Source organism: Motacilla alba, chromosome 7 (assembly GCF_015832195.1).
Source record: "Motacilla alba alba isolate MOTALB_02 chromosome 7, Motacilla_alba_V1.0_pri, whole genome shotgun sequence".
NCBI classification, from domain to species: domain Eukaryota; kingdom Metazoa; phylum Chordata; class Aves; order Passeriformes; family Motacillidae; genus Motacilla; species Motacilla alba.
In genome coordinates, this window is record NC_052022.1 from 19,955,274 (window position 1) to 19,971,760 (window position 16,487).

Genomic DNA, 16,487 nt, shown 5'->3' on the forward strand with positions numbered 1-16,487 from the left:
CTTCATTTCTGGAGGCGCTGAGCAGCCACAGCTCCTTTTAACTAGAAGTTCTCAAAAATAATGCACTGGTTTCTTGGGTGGTCAGTGAGGATTTGGGCTCACAGTCAGGAAAAGATGATTGTCACTTTCTGGGACTCATTAGCTGGGATATAATCTGATTGGATTCACAAGTATGACTCCAGTATAAAGACCAAGACAATCTGTCTTCCCATGCAAGGAGCATAAAGGCAGTGAGCAGTGACAGAAACGACTGGTGATGAAACGTGTAAAGGTCCTGGGCCAATGTGTGGAAAACGTGGGTGCCCAGCAGGGCAGGACTTTTCTGGATTTGGCGTGAGGGAGCACCATGTCACAGAGCATAAAGGAAAAAAACCACCTCCTTTTGGAACAGCCCACATAAAGTGCGCACTCCATTCCTATCTGCAAGAAAAATACAGATCTTTCTGTGTTCTCATCAACGACTAAACTTCAGAGGAAGAAGTCATCCTAGGCTTAGGGGTGAGATTGATCTTATTAAAGCTTGAGGTCTGCACCAAAGAACAGAGCTAATTGTTCAGGGCTCTTTTTAGCAGCAAACAAAGAGAAATATGTACTTTCCCTGTATTCAAATTCTTCAAAATTAAGTGTGAAAATAAATTAGGTGAATCATAGCCTGTGATGTGCCTCTTTCCCATAAATGAATGTGAGGGAGTTTAGAAGTAGCTCAGCTGTAGAAATCTACATTTAAGCATCTACTTCTATGTCTACAGTAAGATGGGATAAATCCATCCAATATGTGACATTTCTTCAATCTCAGGCAGGTGAATAAGTTCCTGTAGTTCCTGCTAACAAGAAGTTTATGGAAAGGCAGCACAATGAAAGCTGAATGTTTTAGGAATGTGTTACAAAATGATAGCAATTGAAAGAGATGGCATTTAGGAAATTCTGATTATCACTCTGGCTTTCTCGAGAGTCTGTCCTGTGCTATTTAGACAAATGCTAGTGCGTTCCAGAGAAATGTTTTTTCGTAGTTCACTGCCACTTTCACTGCATTACGCAAATGAGACACAAATGTCTGTGGTGTAATGTACTTTTTGCTTTCATTATCACTATTGTATTACTCATTTATTTGTTCATTCACAGGAGGAGCGATCTCCAACATGTACAGCATTATGGCTGCACGCTACAAGTATTTCCCTGAAGTTAAAACCAAAGGCATGGCTGCAGTCCCTAAACTGGTTCTCTTTACCTCAGAGCATGTGAGCTTAATACACTGCTAATTCTTAATTTACATAAGTTTACATTTTCACAACACATGACATAGGTTGTGAAAGTGCTTCGCCATTAAACAACCACTCCATTTTGTGTTCATTTGTTTGCTGCAGAGTCACTACTCAATAAAGAAAGCTGGAGCTGCACTTGGGTTTGGAACAGACAATGTTATTTTGATAAAATGCAATGAAAGGTAGGATGAATACTAAAGTTTTGATAGATTAAATGTGTTCATCTGTTAAATTTGTTTTATTGTGTTTAAGGACTGATTTAGTACAGTGTGTCAAGTTGCTAATGGCCTGTTGAGAAAATCCTATTAAATTATTTCAACTGCAGCTATTATTTACATATACATTCTTTAACTTTCTTTGTCCTTCTGTTTCTGTGATAATTATAGAGGCAAAATAATACCAGCTGATTTGGAGGCAAAAATTCTGGAAGCAAAAGAAAAGGTTTGTGTTTTTAAAAAGTGGTGCTTAAATGCTTGGCTTAGTAAAATTACTTCTTCCTTTGAAGCCAGAGTGTTGACATTAAAGAGAACATTATAATGATATAAATACAATAACAGTATTTTTATATGTTTAATTATACATTCATGTGTTGTTTACAGAATTATCTGTATGTCTTGGTAAGGCTTCCATTTTCTGTTTAAAACCAAAAGACTTTTAACTCTTGAACCACAACTGTAGCTCATGATTTTTAAAAATAACTCCGTTTGGAAACATATGGAAACAAGCATGGAAACTTAAAAAACCTTTTATCTAAACTTTTAAGTTTAGCCAAACCCATAAAAGATTCTACAGAGCCCTTACAAAAATCCTATAGATTTCATGTAGGTAGCATGAATATTTGTTAAATATAGACAATAAAATTAAATTTTAGGCATTAATTGCTATTTCTTGAATCAATGCAGTGGAAAAACTCATGAATTTTTAATAAAATAACCAAAGAGAAATCAAGATTTTTGTGTTGTTTTTTTTTTTTAAATTTCTTAACTTCTTTACATTTGGCAACTCTATGCAATAACAGTTCACATTTATTTCATCTAATTTAAAATTGTCTCTCTTTGATCTGATAGTTTCTCATTTATTGTTTTTTTTAGGTTGCTTTGTTTTGCTTTGTTATGTTTATTAGTAGATAAAGACTAAAGGAACAATTTCAAGCTTTCAAATCCTGACTTACAAATAATATTTAATTAATTTTTGTTTATACCGCTGTAAAAGTCCTAAATTTACTTGAATATCGCTCATCTTCCACTACATTGTTTTAATCTCCTCACTGAAAGAGATTAGACAAAATAATATTCTTTATTGTTTTAATCTCCTCACTGAAAGAGATTAGACAAAATAATATTATTTATCTTCTAACTAGTTAATTTTGTGAAGTTTCAAGAAAATAAAGAAAAGAACAGTTTGTTCTTACCATGTATATGATTAGTTAATTTCTACTGTTGCTTATGTTGTGCCTTCCACGTGGGAAGGAAAACATTTTTAGGTTACAAAATGAGATATTATTTCTGAAATTATTTTCCTTTTTTTTCCTTTTTTTTTTTTCTGAAAGCTTTTTCAATTTATATTTGACCTTTTTTTTTTTTTTCTTTGTAGGGATACGTTCCTCTTTTTGTAAATGCAACTGCAGGCACAACAGTTTATGGAGCCTTTGATCCAATACAGGAGATTGCAGATATATGTGAAAAATACAACCTCTGGCTCCACGTTGATGTAAGTAACAAAAAAGTGCTGCTAGTCAGGCCTAAGAGGGCCTCAGTTTACATGTTTTCTTTTTTTAAATTAAAATATTTATTACTAGACTCAGAGTAAATTAAAATTTGTTGAGCTTTTCCAAAAAAAATGAGTCTTCTCTTTTTTTCTGTCTCTTCCAGGCTGCCTGGGGAGGTGGACTCCTAATGTCCCGAAAGCACCGCCATAAACTGAATGGAATAGAAAGGTACTGCACAGGGCTTCTTTGTAATACTGCTCTTAAAGTACCTTCATAAGGTACACGACACTTCAACAATTCATGAAAATATTCCTTTGCTATGGTGAGGAGTTTAAACACGAAATTAAACAATAGTGAGGCAAAAGGGAAAGGTTCAGACTAGGGAGATGGAAACAATATTACAGAAGAAATCTGTGATGTACCATTGAATGAGAGGTAAGTTTTCAGCAGATTTGAAGGAAGACAAGGATATTACTTGGCAAAAAGGAAGGGAGGCTGTTCATAGCTTTGAAGGGATCATAAGTCTGGGAATGGATGGAGAAGTATTTGAAGAAAAAAAATGAAGTGTGAAAGCTAGACAATCTCTGAAATGTACGGCTTTGAGAATACCAGTGATAAATGAGGGATCCAGGGAAGGTGTTTTAGCATGAATACCCACAGTGGGAATTTGTAGAGGTTCTCTCCTGAAAGATGTTTGCAGGCTTTCTGGAAAATAAAGAGTGTATGTTCATGAGTGTTCTGTGAATGGAACACATACATATGCTTAATGCTATATGATTTTTATTTATACATACACACACACAAATAGATAGGTGTATACAAAAATGAGAGGAGGTAGAGACTGAATTAGCAGCAATTTTCAGGGGCAAGTTTCAGTACCTTTAAGGCTTGAAAGGACTATGATAGACAGAACTGCCATACTCCTGCCATACCAGGGAGAAGACTGAGGTCATTTACAGAGGGGCCAGAAAGGGTCACAGATGTCACCTGTCTCAGGGGCCTGTGTGTTGGTGCCATGCGGGGATTATATGAAACAAGCAGGAAGCTCCTGTTGAGGTCAGAGTGAAGTCTGCAGAAAAGAGCACGTGTGTACCCCCAGGTACTTAGCCCAGCTTACCAAGATGCCCCCTGAGACCAGAAGCCAGCCTTTGATTGAATGAAACTTAAAGAGGCAAAGCATTTGTCTTGGTAGTGACAACAGAGTGAGAATGTGACCCTCCCACTGATTCTTAAAATTTTGACTCAGGAGTCATTCCAGGCATAGTCTTTGGCACAGTTGTACCCATATCCAATGATGACAAGTCTGTGGAAGATGCTATTATTTATAATCCCATGGGTGTGCTGATCTCTAGATTTCCTCTGAAAGCACTCTACCGTAAAATGGTGCCCATCTGAAAAAAATCAGAAAAACAATGAAAAATCACAGACTTCAGATATTTTCCATCATTGCAGGTATCAGCCTTCAGGGGAGCAAAAAATATTTGACGCAAGTTCTATCCCTGTACTTTTAAATTAGCAGCAAATTGCTTCCTTGAGTTGGCTGTTCTGAATATGGACACCATGTAAAATTGCAAAATGAGTGCAGTGAGCAATGCTCTTCCTTAGGGAAAACAAACTATCCTAGGTTTGGGCATCTCATACAGTAAGTGAAGAATAAGTACAACATCAAGGATGGTGTGTGGAAGGACTGGCAGCAAAACCATGGGGACCTTTCTGACACAAGGGCAGCAGCATGTGGTGTGAAGTACTCTGAAACAGCAGAATCCTATCAACCTTTGCCCAGTCCAGTTTGCCTGTGACTCATGGCAACATGTCTAGTATAAAGTCAGCATTGCAAAATAATTTTCTTAAGATGCAGAGGTTTGGTCACAGGAGTTTGGCACACCCCTTTTGACCTGAGGTCAACCCTGAGGTGCTAATCAGGGCCATAATTTTAAGCAAATACAGAAAGCAGCAGGCCATGAAGCATGAAATTATTTCTTTCCCAGTCAGCTATCCAGATTTCAAACATGGGATGGGGCCCACGTGTGCAGGGTAATTGCCTGTCACGGGCCCCAGCTGGGGTCTGTTGATAACACAGGTTGTACTTGGCCTGCCTGGACACATTGGCATGGAGGACTGGCATGCTGCCATGGCACAGAGCTGGATTGCCTGTGGTAGGACAGCCTCTGGCTGGGGGCTGCACTGAGGAGAGAGTGACAGCTTCATGTTAGCATAAACCTAATGCTCCTTGCGAGGAATGACTTGAAATTGTCTTTCTTTGAAACCCTGAAAGTTAAATGAACGTGCTAAACTGAAGGCTTGGTGTTTTCAAAAGGAAATAAATTGTTATATAAATTCCTTTTTCCTGACTGCTTCATCTGGACTATTAGTGAAGTTTTTTTAAAAGATAAGTCTGAGCTATTTTATCTGCTGGTTTGCACTGCATAAGCAGCCGATGTCAGATGGATGGTGAGCTCCCCAGGTACAGCACAGGCTCACTGGTCCTTCAGCTGAGGGGTGCTGCAGTCTTACCTAGCACATGCAGGGATTGGAATTGTATCTAGAAATCAGTGGTCATCAGACTGGGGTGAAAACATCACTGTGTTGCTCAAAACAGAGAAACTGTGGTTGTGTCTGTGTCCTCTGAGAGCAGGGTGTAGAGGAGGAGGAAATACATTTTAATTTTCTTTCAACCACATTGTAAGAACACATGCACAGTCTGTGAAATACAATTATGCACTTTGCTTCTCTGGAACATGCAGTGAATCAAGGGGACGCTTGGTAATTAATTACTTGGGGTGAAAAGGTCAATGGATGTGCAACGTTGGCACATTTATTTCAGTGTCACCATTAAACTGTCTAGGATAGTATGTTAAAATACAGAACATCTGTTTGACTTGTAAATTGGGTGATCTTGTGCATTGACTTGTGTTAGCATGTAAGAATTTTTAAGCTTTACATAGACAATGGTAGGATAAGTTGTAAAGTTTTAGAGCCTTTTAACAGTCCATGGGCTTGACAAGCAAGGGCTGTGGCTCTAACTGGGAAAGCAGGGAAGCATGCAGGATGTCTTTTTGTTTCCTTTCTATTTTTCCAGCAGCTGTTCAGTAAAGAACTGTATTCTCCCACAATTCATATTAGTTCCTTAATTGTCTGACACCTCCACTTTCCCCGTCAGTACCTTAAATCGATAGAACATATCAAAGAGGTTTTGTTATTTTTATTAGTGCTGTTTCTAGAAGAGAGCTCTTCTGGGGATGATGCTACTGTATCAGCTAATCACTCTGATACTAATTAGCTAGTAATAATATAAAATAACCACAAGTCTGACATTGCAATGTTAACATGAAAAAAAAAATCCTTTCCTGGACAGCATAGCTGGGAAAGAAGATACTCAAAACAGCAATAATACCCATAGTGATATCATCATGGTCAAAACTCCATATATTTCCAGCTGAAAGCAGAAAACAAAGGTGACTGCTTCAGATTAAGTTTCTGTTTTCCAGACCTATCTGAATGTGTAATTTTTTTGCAGAGCCAACTCAGTCACTTGGAATCCACACAAGATGATGGGAGTGTTGTTACAATGTTCTGCCATTCTTGTCCGGGAGAAGGTCTGCCTTATATTTAATAATTAAACATTTAAAAAAAAAAGTAAATATCAAGCCCTACTTTTTAAGAGGGTACTGCAAAATCTGTTTCATTTCAAAACTTCTTTTGGAAGGAATAATTGTGTGGATTTACATCGTGTTTTGGAAGTTGTTTTATCTGTCCTGGGGGTTTTGGCTTTTTTTAAACTAAAGCTGTAGACAATATGGGTCAGATCCTCACGTGTTGGATCTTTGCATATTCTGATACCAACAACAGAGCCATGCTAATGTACTTCGTCTGAGCACCTGCCCCATTGTTTCTATGATATATTGAACACAGAGCCTCGGTCTTAGTACTTGGTCACAGTCTAAACTGCTTAAGTAAGAAGCAAGTTTTTACCTCACAGAGTGGTTTAGAAGTCTCCCAGTTCTGTTGAAAAGAAAAAGATGCTGGTCTTATGACTCTTTTAGGGCTAGCATCTGGATTCTTAGTTGTCATCAGTTAAAGGAAAACCTTTTATCTTGTTTCTTTTAAGCTATACATATTTTTATTAAATGATAAAAAAGAAAGTCATATCATATGTGGTATCATATGTGGATAGGACTAATGATGTTTTCTACTAATCTCTTGTATGCCAATTGCTACTAGAAGCACTTAGTTGAAGAAGTAATCCCTGTGTATAGAACTGGGATGGAAGAATTGGAAGTTGCAGCCCTAGGTCTGCCATTGCTCTTCCAGCCAATCCATCTCCAAACTGAGGACTGCAGCATTTATTTCCCTTTGTGAAACACATCTATCGAAGGGAAGCGCGAGCCTTTGTTTAGTGGCATGTGTGCTTATTGTGCCAGCTATTGCAGGATTTTGGCAAGAGTTTTTGTTCCCTATATGAGAACTTTGATAGATGTTTTTTGTATTTATGAGACACATTGGTGTCTTCAAGTTTCTTGCTAAAAACAGTTATAAACTCTAAAGGAAATGCAAACCATTTTAGAAATGTCACATATAAGACTTTTGTGTAACATATGGAATTTGCTGCTTGGAGTTTCTGCCAGGCATTTTTACCAGTAGTCCCTAAATTTCTATTGGTCTGTGAACCATATTTATTTATATGGAAAAAATGTCCAGTTTATGTCATTTGTGCTTATACTTACCACTAATGTTAAGTGTCATAAAGCTGAACAACATACAAAGTTTAAACCTTCAATTACGTTTTTTCTCTCTATTTTGTGTAGCAATCTGTTGCATTGAGAGGCCACGGCTTTATTCTAGTGTGTAATTTAACAAATAATAAATTTAAGTTTAAGGAACATAGCCTTATAAATTGAAGTGGGTAAAGCTAATATCACAAACTAAGTATCCAAATTAATCTGTGAATGTTTTCTCAGGGATTGTTTGTGTGTGTAAAACCATGTAGCTACTCAGAGACTTCTAAGAGAACCACCTTAGGTCAATGAAATTAATTTTGTGGCTCAGGTTTGCAAAGCAAGGTCAATATGTTATAGTATGTCCCATCAAAGAACAATCCTCCTGTACATGTTTGAAATCCATTTTTATACATTATTAATGTGTACATTCTCTCATGCACAAATGCCAGGTAAGTCATATAAGTGTACATGTTTTTTGTTGTAGGGTATCCTTCAAGGCTGCAATCAAATGTGTGCAGGCTATCTCTTCCAGCCAGACAAACAGTATGATGTGTCCTATGACACTGGAGATAAGGCAATACAGTGTGGTCGGCACGTAGACATTTTCAAATTCTGGTTGATGTGGAAAGCAAAGGTAAATAACAAAAGTTTAGGTCAAAAACCAGAAATGTATTTATTTAATTTCTAAGAGTCATGTAATGGAATACTTCATTTTAACATAAATGTTTGTGTCATTACAATCTCTAAACACACAAGTATCCAAATACTAACTCAGAAAGGAACTATGTGAATTGTAGAACAATGCTAGCTGTCAGTAAATTCAGATGGCAGTTAGAAGAAAGATTTAAGTCACTAGATGAGTCCTGCAGAAAAACCATTGACTGCAGGGCACCAAAATGATCTCTTGTTTTGATGCTCTACACTTAGATAGTATTTTATAACAGATTACTTGTAACAGCAGAGCAGCCTTGATGACTTATAGGGGTCCTTTGAACATGACATTTCAATGCATAGATTTTATAAGTGACTTTTTAACTTAAAACAAAGCCTTTTTCTGAGCAAGCATTGCCCAAGTGATAATTCCACAGTTATTCCTGGTACTTCTGTGGTATGCCTGGATAGCTGAATTTAAGCATGGGCTTCTGTCCAGGCTTAAATGTTCACAAGATGGGGGTTCATGTAGTCAAGAAAACACATTCCGTTTTTATTGCTTTGTCTGCAGTCATCTCATTACTGTTATTCTTGATCTTCTGCAGGCAAAATGGGAATTCAGTTGGGTAACCTGTCCAGAGACTAATTTTTAAAATAAAATTGATATTAAATCTAATTGTAAACTCTAAAGTGATAAACCAATTTTCACTTTGGGAGAAAATGCTTGCTTCTTCATTCATGTACAAAGTGTACTTTAAAAAAACCCCAACTACTTATTATCAATATTAATATACTTTTTCTGGGATTATGACCTTGGCAAGATATCAGTGGGTAGGAAAGTGACTTCTAGTAAACATATTGCAGACTTTTGCTTGCTGGTTAAATGCACATTTACAGCAAACTGTTCAGAGGAAATATTTTACTTCCCAATTCTTACACTTTCAACTGAGTTCCCATTCCAAGTTTCTGGTCTTTCAGCAGCAGCTGGGAAGCCAGGACATAATATCCATAATATTTTTGGGAACCTGAAAAATACAAAAGACCTAAAATAATCTTCTAAAAATAGTGAAAGCCCTTGTTATTTTCATAATAAATTCTCTTAAAATGAGACAAACCAAATAGTGACTTACAATTGGGCCACTTTTTGCCACTTTTTTACCATTGATTAACGCTACTTTTAAGTTACAAGAAATAATACTGCTAAATGTTTTCTGCCTGAAAATATTTAAGAGTGAAACCTATCTGAAAAGGTGATTGCATTAGAGCAGGAAAAGTGACCATATAATTAATACATACTTTCTTATTGAAATAGGGTACAGTAGGATTTGAAAATCAGATCAATAAATGCCTGGAGCTGGCAGAATATCTCTACAATAAAATCAAAAACAGAGAAGAATTTGAGATGGTTTTTGAAGGGCAGGTAAGTTTGCTTTCACATATGTATGAGCCAAATCTGTCTTCATGCTTCTCACAGTTCTTCAAGACAGCTATGCAAAACTGCTCTGATTCTCTAAAGAACTATGTGACATCTGGGCAGATTTTTTTTGTCAAATACATGTGTTTTTGTACCATAAATGTCAAGTTTATCTCTTCTTCTGCAGAGGCCTTCTCAATTTAGGGCATGAAGATTGCCTTAATACAACCTACCCATACTGAGATTATTAGTACATAACTGAGAATCTGCTATTTTTACTGTATGTTCTTTTGCTAGCGCCAGTACATAAACCTTTGGATCATAGTATAAACTTCATTTCCCTCTTTGCTAAGGAAAGGACAATTGGATTGCCCTTGCTGTGATCCTGAAAAACAGTTACTCATAGAAATGCACAAGGGTGAAAAGCATTTGCACTTCATTAGCAGCCTAAATATTGCAGATGGGACGATGTATAGGGAATCTAAGGCAGCAGGGGCAAGCAGCAGTACTGTAATCCATTTCTGTCTGTTTAACATGCAGGACTAGGAAAGCTAATGCTATATTTTGTCTTTCATGTCTGTGATAAAATATGCTACTGACTAGCCATTAGTGTGGGAATAGCCTTTAGTGTCTGTATAATTTTTGTAATTGATGCATATGTTTGGTTCCTTTTGCAGCCAGAGCATACAAATGTATGTTTTTGGTACATTCCTCCAAGTCTCAGGGGCATGCCAGACTCTGATGAGAGAAGAGAAAAGTTACATAGGGTAAGTATTTTTGGTTAAATGTAAAAAGGTTATTCCAAATTCTGAGACGTCAGTTCTTCATTGCTTGTAATGACCTTGATATTTGTTCACTTTTGTCTTTTATTTATATTGATGCTCAAGTAATGTTTTCCCTATAGAACCAGATTCAGAACATATTCAGTTTTCCTGTGCTCACAAGTGTCACAAGCCTTCAAAAAGTAGCTAGGCCTACAGACATCACAGTCTTCTTTGGATAGGACAGCTTATCTACAAGAGAAACAGAAGGGTAGTTGTTTGAAAACGCTTGGACAGGTAAAGGACATGAAAACCTCTAAGTTCCTTCTCAGGTATTTATTTTGATTTTAAATGCCAATGCATTAATGCATTTCAGTGAAAATGAATACCCTTTGGGGGACTTTGGGATACATTTATTTGAAGCAGTAGAGGAAAGTGAAGGAATCATAGAAGCACCAGCAGAAAAGATATAATGTTATTCAGGACTTGAGGGAAGAAAAATACAGTAATTTTGTAGTAATGTTTTAGACAGAAGTGGAATGAAATACGTTCAGAAGACAAAAGAATGATATCACAATGACAAAAATAATTGCTCTTTTGTGTCTGTGTGTGTGTGTGTGTTAAGGAAGGGAGAAGAATGAGCAAACTTGGGTGATTTTGTAGAGGATTTAATGGCTGCATCACAATGGGGAAAGAGAATAGAAGAGAATAGAAATTCCTGGGTAAAATTCCTGGGTCAAGCCAGTCCCATGTTAGATAAAGAAATTGCCAAAAAAAAAAGAGAGAATAAATGAAGATAGAGGTAAGAAGTAAGAAACAGCAAGAGGGATGAAATATTTGATTTAACCCTGTTAAATGTTAGAGGACATCATAAAGCATTCTACAAAACAGTGAAAGAGCCAGACATCTGACCTTGCCTGGCAGAGAGTAGAGCAGGAGAATGAAAGTCTGGATGGAAAAACTGGGCTTAGTCAATACCAAATATTAAGACTGTCAGAACATTATTCTTTGTAAATTAAACCAAGGAAGTGAGATTGTGGTAAATGCACAGTACTGCAAAACTACTGGAAGGTTTCCATGGCTTACCCTAACAAAAAATATTCTTTATGACATAGATCTTGTTGAAAAATTTCCATTATTGTCCTCACACACAAAATGCTTTGAGAATACATAATATTCTCATGGAAAACATCCACTACCCTCAAGAAGGTCTGGAGTGGACATTCATACAGAAGCAGAAAATGTTTCATCATGACAAAATCTTCAGCACAAAGAAATGAGATACGCATTTAATATATAAAATTATTACATAGCAAGTACTCTGGGATACTATTAATTTGTAAATCAAAAAGATGGATATTATTGCTGTCAATTTTTCTTTCAATAGCCAATCTTACATATTTAGTTTTTCAAGCTTTTTCTTGTTACAGACATTTTTTATTAAAACAAATGCCTGTCAATTTATTTTTTCTGAATTAAGAAGTGCTGTTATATATGAGGAAAGAATAATTTTTTCTTTTCTCTTTGTATGTCTCTCTCTCTCTCTCTCTGTCTTTTTTTAATGATAAAGGTGGCACCGAAAATCAAGGCATTGATGATGGAGTCAGGTACCACCATGGTTGGGTATCAGCCTCAGGGCGATAAAGTCAACTTCTTCCGAATGGTCATCTCAAACCCAGCAGCAACTAAGTCTGACATTGACTTCCTCATTGAGGAAATTGAGAGACTGGGGCAGGAGCTGTAGTGGTTGAATTATTGATTTCTTGAATTCACTGTTTTCCAGCGCTGGCTATTTTTTAAAGCCAGTTCTGCAGAACATGTTTAAAGGAAATTCTCTTTCTGTAAGTTGCAATCTCCTAAGACAACCTTAAACAAAACAACTATAGGCTACTGAAATATATATGTATTGGTAGATCATATTATTGAGGGAAAATGTATTATCTTGAAGTTGAAGTACTATTGACTTTTACATTGGTCTTGTTTATCGTAGACAGCAGAAAATTAATAGGTATTAAAATAGCAAATTAAGAACTCTGCACAGTATATATGTACAGTATAAATACATATATATAATTATATATATACATGCATATATATATATATATATATATATATAAAGTGGTTATAAACTTAGATCAAAGCCACAGCATGTTTTCCACTTTAAGAAAATTAAGTTTTCCTTCAACAACTTTGATGTGGATAATGTGCTACAAGTTTTTCTGCCAGACAGAAATAGACATATAGAAACATTTCTAAAATGTAGATTCTTAGGAGCTAAAGAAAATGTATAACAGTATTAGATCTTATTGTTGGTGCTTTTCTCACGTACAAAACAGCAATCTCGAAGAGCACCTTTGAGTAAAATAGTTGTACTTGCCCTTTAGTGTCAAATCAGGGGATGACAGTAGCAGAGTCATTGTAACAGGTATATTATTGCTGTATTTTTAGAGGTTAATTTGTGTAGATTGTGTATATTATTGTTAAATTACTTTGTGTAAAAGGATTTAAATGTAATAGTTTTACAGCAAGATAACTGTTTAATTGTAGGTATCTGAAACATTTGCTTATTTATATGCAGAGATTTACCATGTTGAAGAGTTGTCTTGTATTTTCTTCTGTTTGTAATGTAACCTATTTATATATTATTGAAGTTCTAACTAATGTTTATGGTATTTTAGTGTCTTTGTGAGCCAAAGAAAAAAATACGAAAATATTAGTTGACACTTTCGTTTAAATCCTAGTGCCCTTAAAGTAATAACTTACAGATCATTTTACTGAAGATAAGGAGTTCTGACATTGTGTATAGACTATCAAATTATGGGATCCCTTTAATCTATTAGAATTATTAGAAATTTCAGTTTTATTTCTTGTAATGTCAAGACTGTTCAGTGTTCTGAAGGCTTTTCTAGTGACTATTGATTGCTAACCAAGGCCCCTGTTTTTGAGTTTTATTTCAGAACTGACCTCTGTGACCATTTTAACTAAATTCTGTGGGAGTTTTAACCAGCATCATTCTTTTAGTGAAATGGAATTTACTGTCTGTTTGGAGCTTATAAAATAAATAAACCAAAAAGTAATCTCAGTATCTTTTAATACAGCTAGCTTGTCCCAATAATTTAAACTGGTTAGTCTTTTCAAAGTATAGACACCAAATTCATCTGCAGCTTGATCAATTTTAATCATTAGCTAATCAATATTACTGAGTGGAAAAGTCCATACTAGAAACAGAGCAGTGGAACAAAATGGAGATTCAATAATCCTCTGTTCACTGAGTTAGTGTCATGGTGATAAATGGAATGTGCTAATTTCAAGTGTTTTCATACGTGATTCTTTGCAAAGCAGTAAATAATTTTTCTCCCTCCCCTCCACCTCAGTAATAAAATAGAATTATTTTAGAAACTTTCAGTGAAAGACAGTCATGCCATGCAGTATTTGCAGTCTCCCTGGCCCCTGTCTGTCCTGTGGAAGGACACCTACAGGCAAGAGAGATTTCCGTCCTGCAGGTCCCACTGGCTGTCCTTTGAGGATGGTGTCTCATGTTTATGGCTGTGTTAGCACAGGGAGAAGGAAGAAGCTGTTACAGTAAATGCTGAATCCTACAGCACAGCCTTTGCAGCTTTTCATAGGACTCTTGCTTATTCCTCTTTCATAATCTTCTGTAAAATCTTTTCTTCAAATCGAGCCGAAGCTAAAAATTATTGTAAATTTGTCACTGACCTTTAGATTTATGAGTATGACTTTCTAAATTGATCTGCATTGTTACTTCATATCATTAAACCCCCTAGCGATCTTACCAATACGGTTTTCCTTTCATTAGATTTTTTTCAAGACAGTGCACTTGGTTTTTTGCCTTCTTGATTGTAAACCTCAATCTTGCTCAATTATAAGCCTATTGTATTCTGTGTATTCAATACTTGACATGTCCTGATGTAAACATCCATGCTGTATGACCTGGGGCCTGCAGTACAGATGTACTGGGCATAAACATTGACTTTAGAAGTAACTTCCATAATTTTGAATGCCATTCTTTCTTTATAGATACCAGCTATTCATCAAAACTAGAGGACCTCTCATTGAGAGCTGTTCTTAGAGTACAGAAAGACGTTTGTTTTGAAGAAGCACATGTCACATTTTTATTTTGGGCTTCTGTCTGAAATCTGGTCTCAGTTTTACTTTATTCAAAGGGCAGCTACAGAAGACTGAAAATTTTTTTTCAGTCCTTCTTGTTTATGAGAAACAATATGAGCTAATATAATTAATCCAAAGACTTATAAGACTCAGCTTCACTAGAGGGTTTTAGGTCTTCCACACAAACACCATGGTTCTTATGATTTCCTCAGTTCTGAGGTGGGAATTTCTGATTTCCTCCACCTCTCTTGTCAATAACGGTATTACTAAAGCTCTATCTTCCCCTCAGTCCTCTAACCTTAATATTTTAACCTCAAGAAGCCTGTAACCAGATCACCATCTCAATATTCTAATAGTAGTTTAATGTATCTGAGATGTTAATTCTCCTTGAAGCAAATAAGTGAGGCGAAGAGAATCATCTTCATCCTGACCATGAAGCTGTAGAAAGGACCCGAATACAGCTGGTGGCATTCCTGCAGCACGCCCCTGACAGTTCTGGGGCCTAGTCACAAACAGATCTAGATCTCCTCAGTGCATACATAATGTTTTGCTCACTAGAATTTCTGCTTCTTCCTTTTATGAAGTATCTTGTGTTTTGAAGGTTAAAAGCATCAGAGATTCTTCCTCTTGCAATTGATGGTTTGCATCTAGGTGGGAATAATGGAGCTCTTCCTGCTTGTTTTGGAAGCCAGACAGTTAATGCATAGGTGTTGTCTCTAAAGACAGAGGGCTTAGATTTATCTTCCTACCCTCTGCATTCATCTTGCTTTTCTGCAGTGTTGTGTCTTGACACAGATGACCACAATTGGATTTTTGCAAAGCTTTTGATTCTAATATCAGATTCTGGGGTGTTCGTGCTCATATTAATTTCTGACTTGGTTAACTTGATTTTAACAGAGCAGTTATATTCATTAGTGAGAAAACACATCTTTTTTCTTATTAGGTCATTTCCATCTGAGTAATATGCCACAGCTTCTCAGACTAACACTGACCTGGAGCTTTCCTTCTTTTAAATCCATATACTATTGACTGTGAGAGATTAGGATGTATGGATATACAGAAGTATTGACTAATGTAAAGCATTTTAATTCCAGGTGAGCAACTTTGTTTTTCTGAGGTTTAAAATACACTCTGAGCTAGCAATTTTGCCTTTAAAATCACAGGGACAATCACTGTAACTTTGCATGGGTGAATTCAGATCAATTAAATAATAGGCAAGATCTTAGCTGAACAGGTAGCTGCAGTGCTTATGAACTGATATAATTTATTTGGAAAAGACTGACCACCGGATAAAAATCAAGAGCAGCTGGTGATTTTGAATGAGAAAAATTCTGATTGTGTTATTAAAGGTAATTTTTAGAGAAGATAGATTATACCATTCATGGCAGACAGCCAGAAGCAGGGGCCTTGGGAATAATCCAGAATTTTAAAATCATCATGAAGTTAGCTCATAATCTGTTTTTTGAATGGTGACAAATATGAAGGGATTTTTTAAACAGAATCTCTGTTTTGTGGTTTAAGAAATGTTGAAGTTATAAAGAAGTTATGCAATGCAGTTTTAATTTTTCAATAAAAGTTTATCTTAAAAATTACTAATTTTTCCTCATGTAATTTTTGTGAGATCTTTTGTTTCCTTAAGAATATGAGACAAAAGCCATGCAACATTATGCCTCACTTTAAAAATAGTAAGGAGAATGTTAAGACAACTGTTTAAATTTAATTGTGGATTGAATGTGAGCTTGTACCAACAGCAACTGAGGAAAAACCATAAGCACAGAACCTTGGTCAGTTTGGACAGGATTGTTGAGACATTAGTACTGTGTGTAATATGAAAAATGTGCTCTA

General features: G+C 36.1%; 1 protein-coding gene across 1 annotated transcript in view; it reads left to right on the forward strand.

The window, feature by feature from the left end:
* GAD1 (glutamate decarboxylase 1) overlaps nt 1-15,504 on the forward strand; it is a 33,163-nt gene extending 17,659 nt beyond the window's left edge. Inside the window, exons 8-17 of the mRNA XM_038142890.1 lie at nt 1,123-1,238; nt 1,365-1,444; nt 1,649-1,703; nt 2,856-2,972; nt 3,134-3,198; nt 6,488-6,566; nt 8,173-8,322; nt 9,652-9,759; nt 10,431-10,520; nt 12,085-15,504. Of these exons, the coding sequence (XP_037998818.1) occupies nt 1,123-1,238; nt 1,365-1,444; nt 1,649-1,703; nt 2,856-2,972; nt 3,134-3,198; nt 6,488-6,566; nt 8,173-8,322; nt 9,652-9,759; nt 10,431-10,520; nt 12,085-12,258 (1,034 nt within the window). The 3' untranslated portion in view covers nt 12,259-15,504. The remainder of the gene's footprint in view (nt 1-1,122; nt 1,239-1,364; nt 1,445-1,648; nt 1,704-2,855; nt 2,973-3,133; nt 3,199-6,487; nt 6,567-8,172; nt 8,323-9,651; nt 9,760-10,430; nt 10,521-12,084) is intronic.
* The last annotated feature ends 983 nt before the right edge of the window (nt 15,505-16,487 follow it).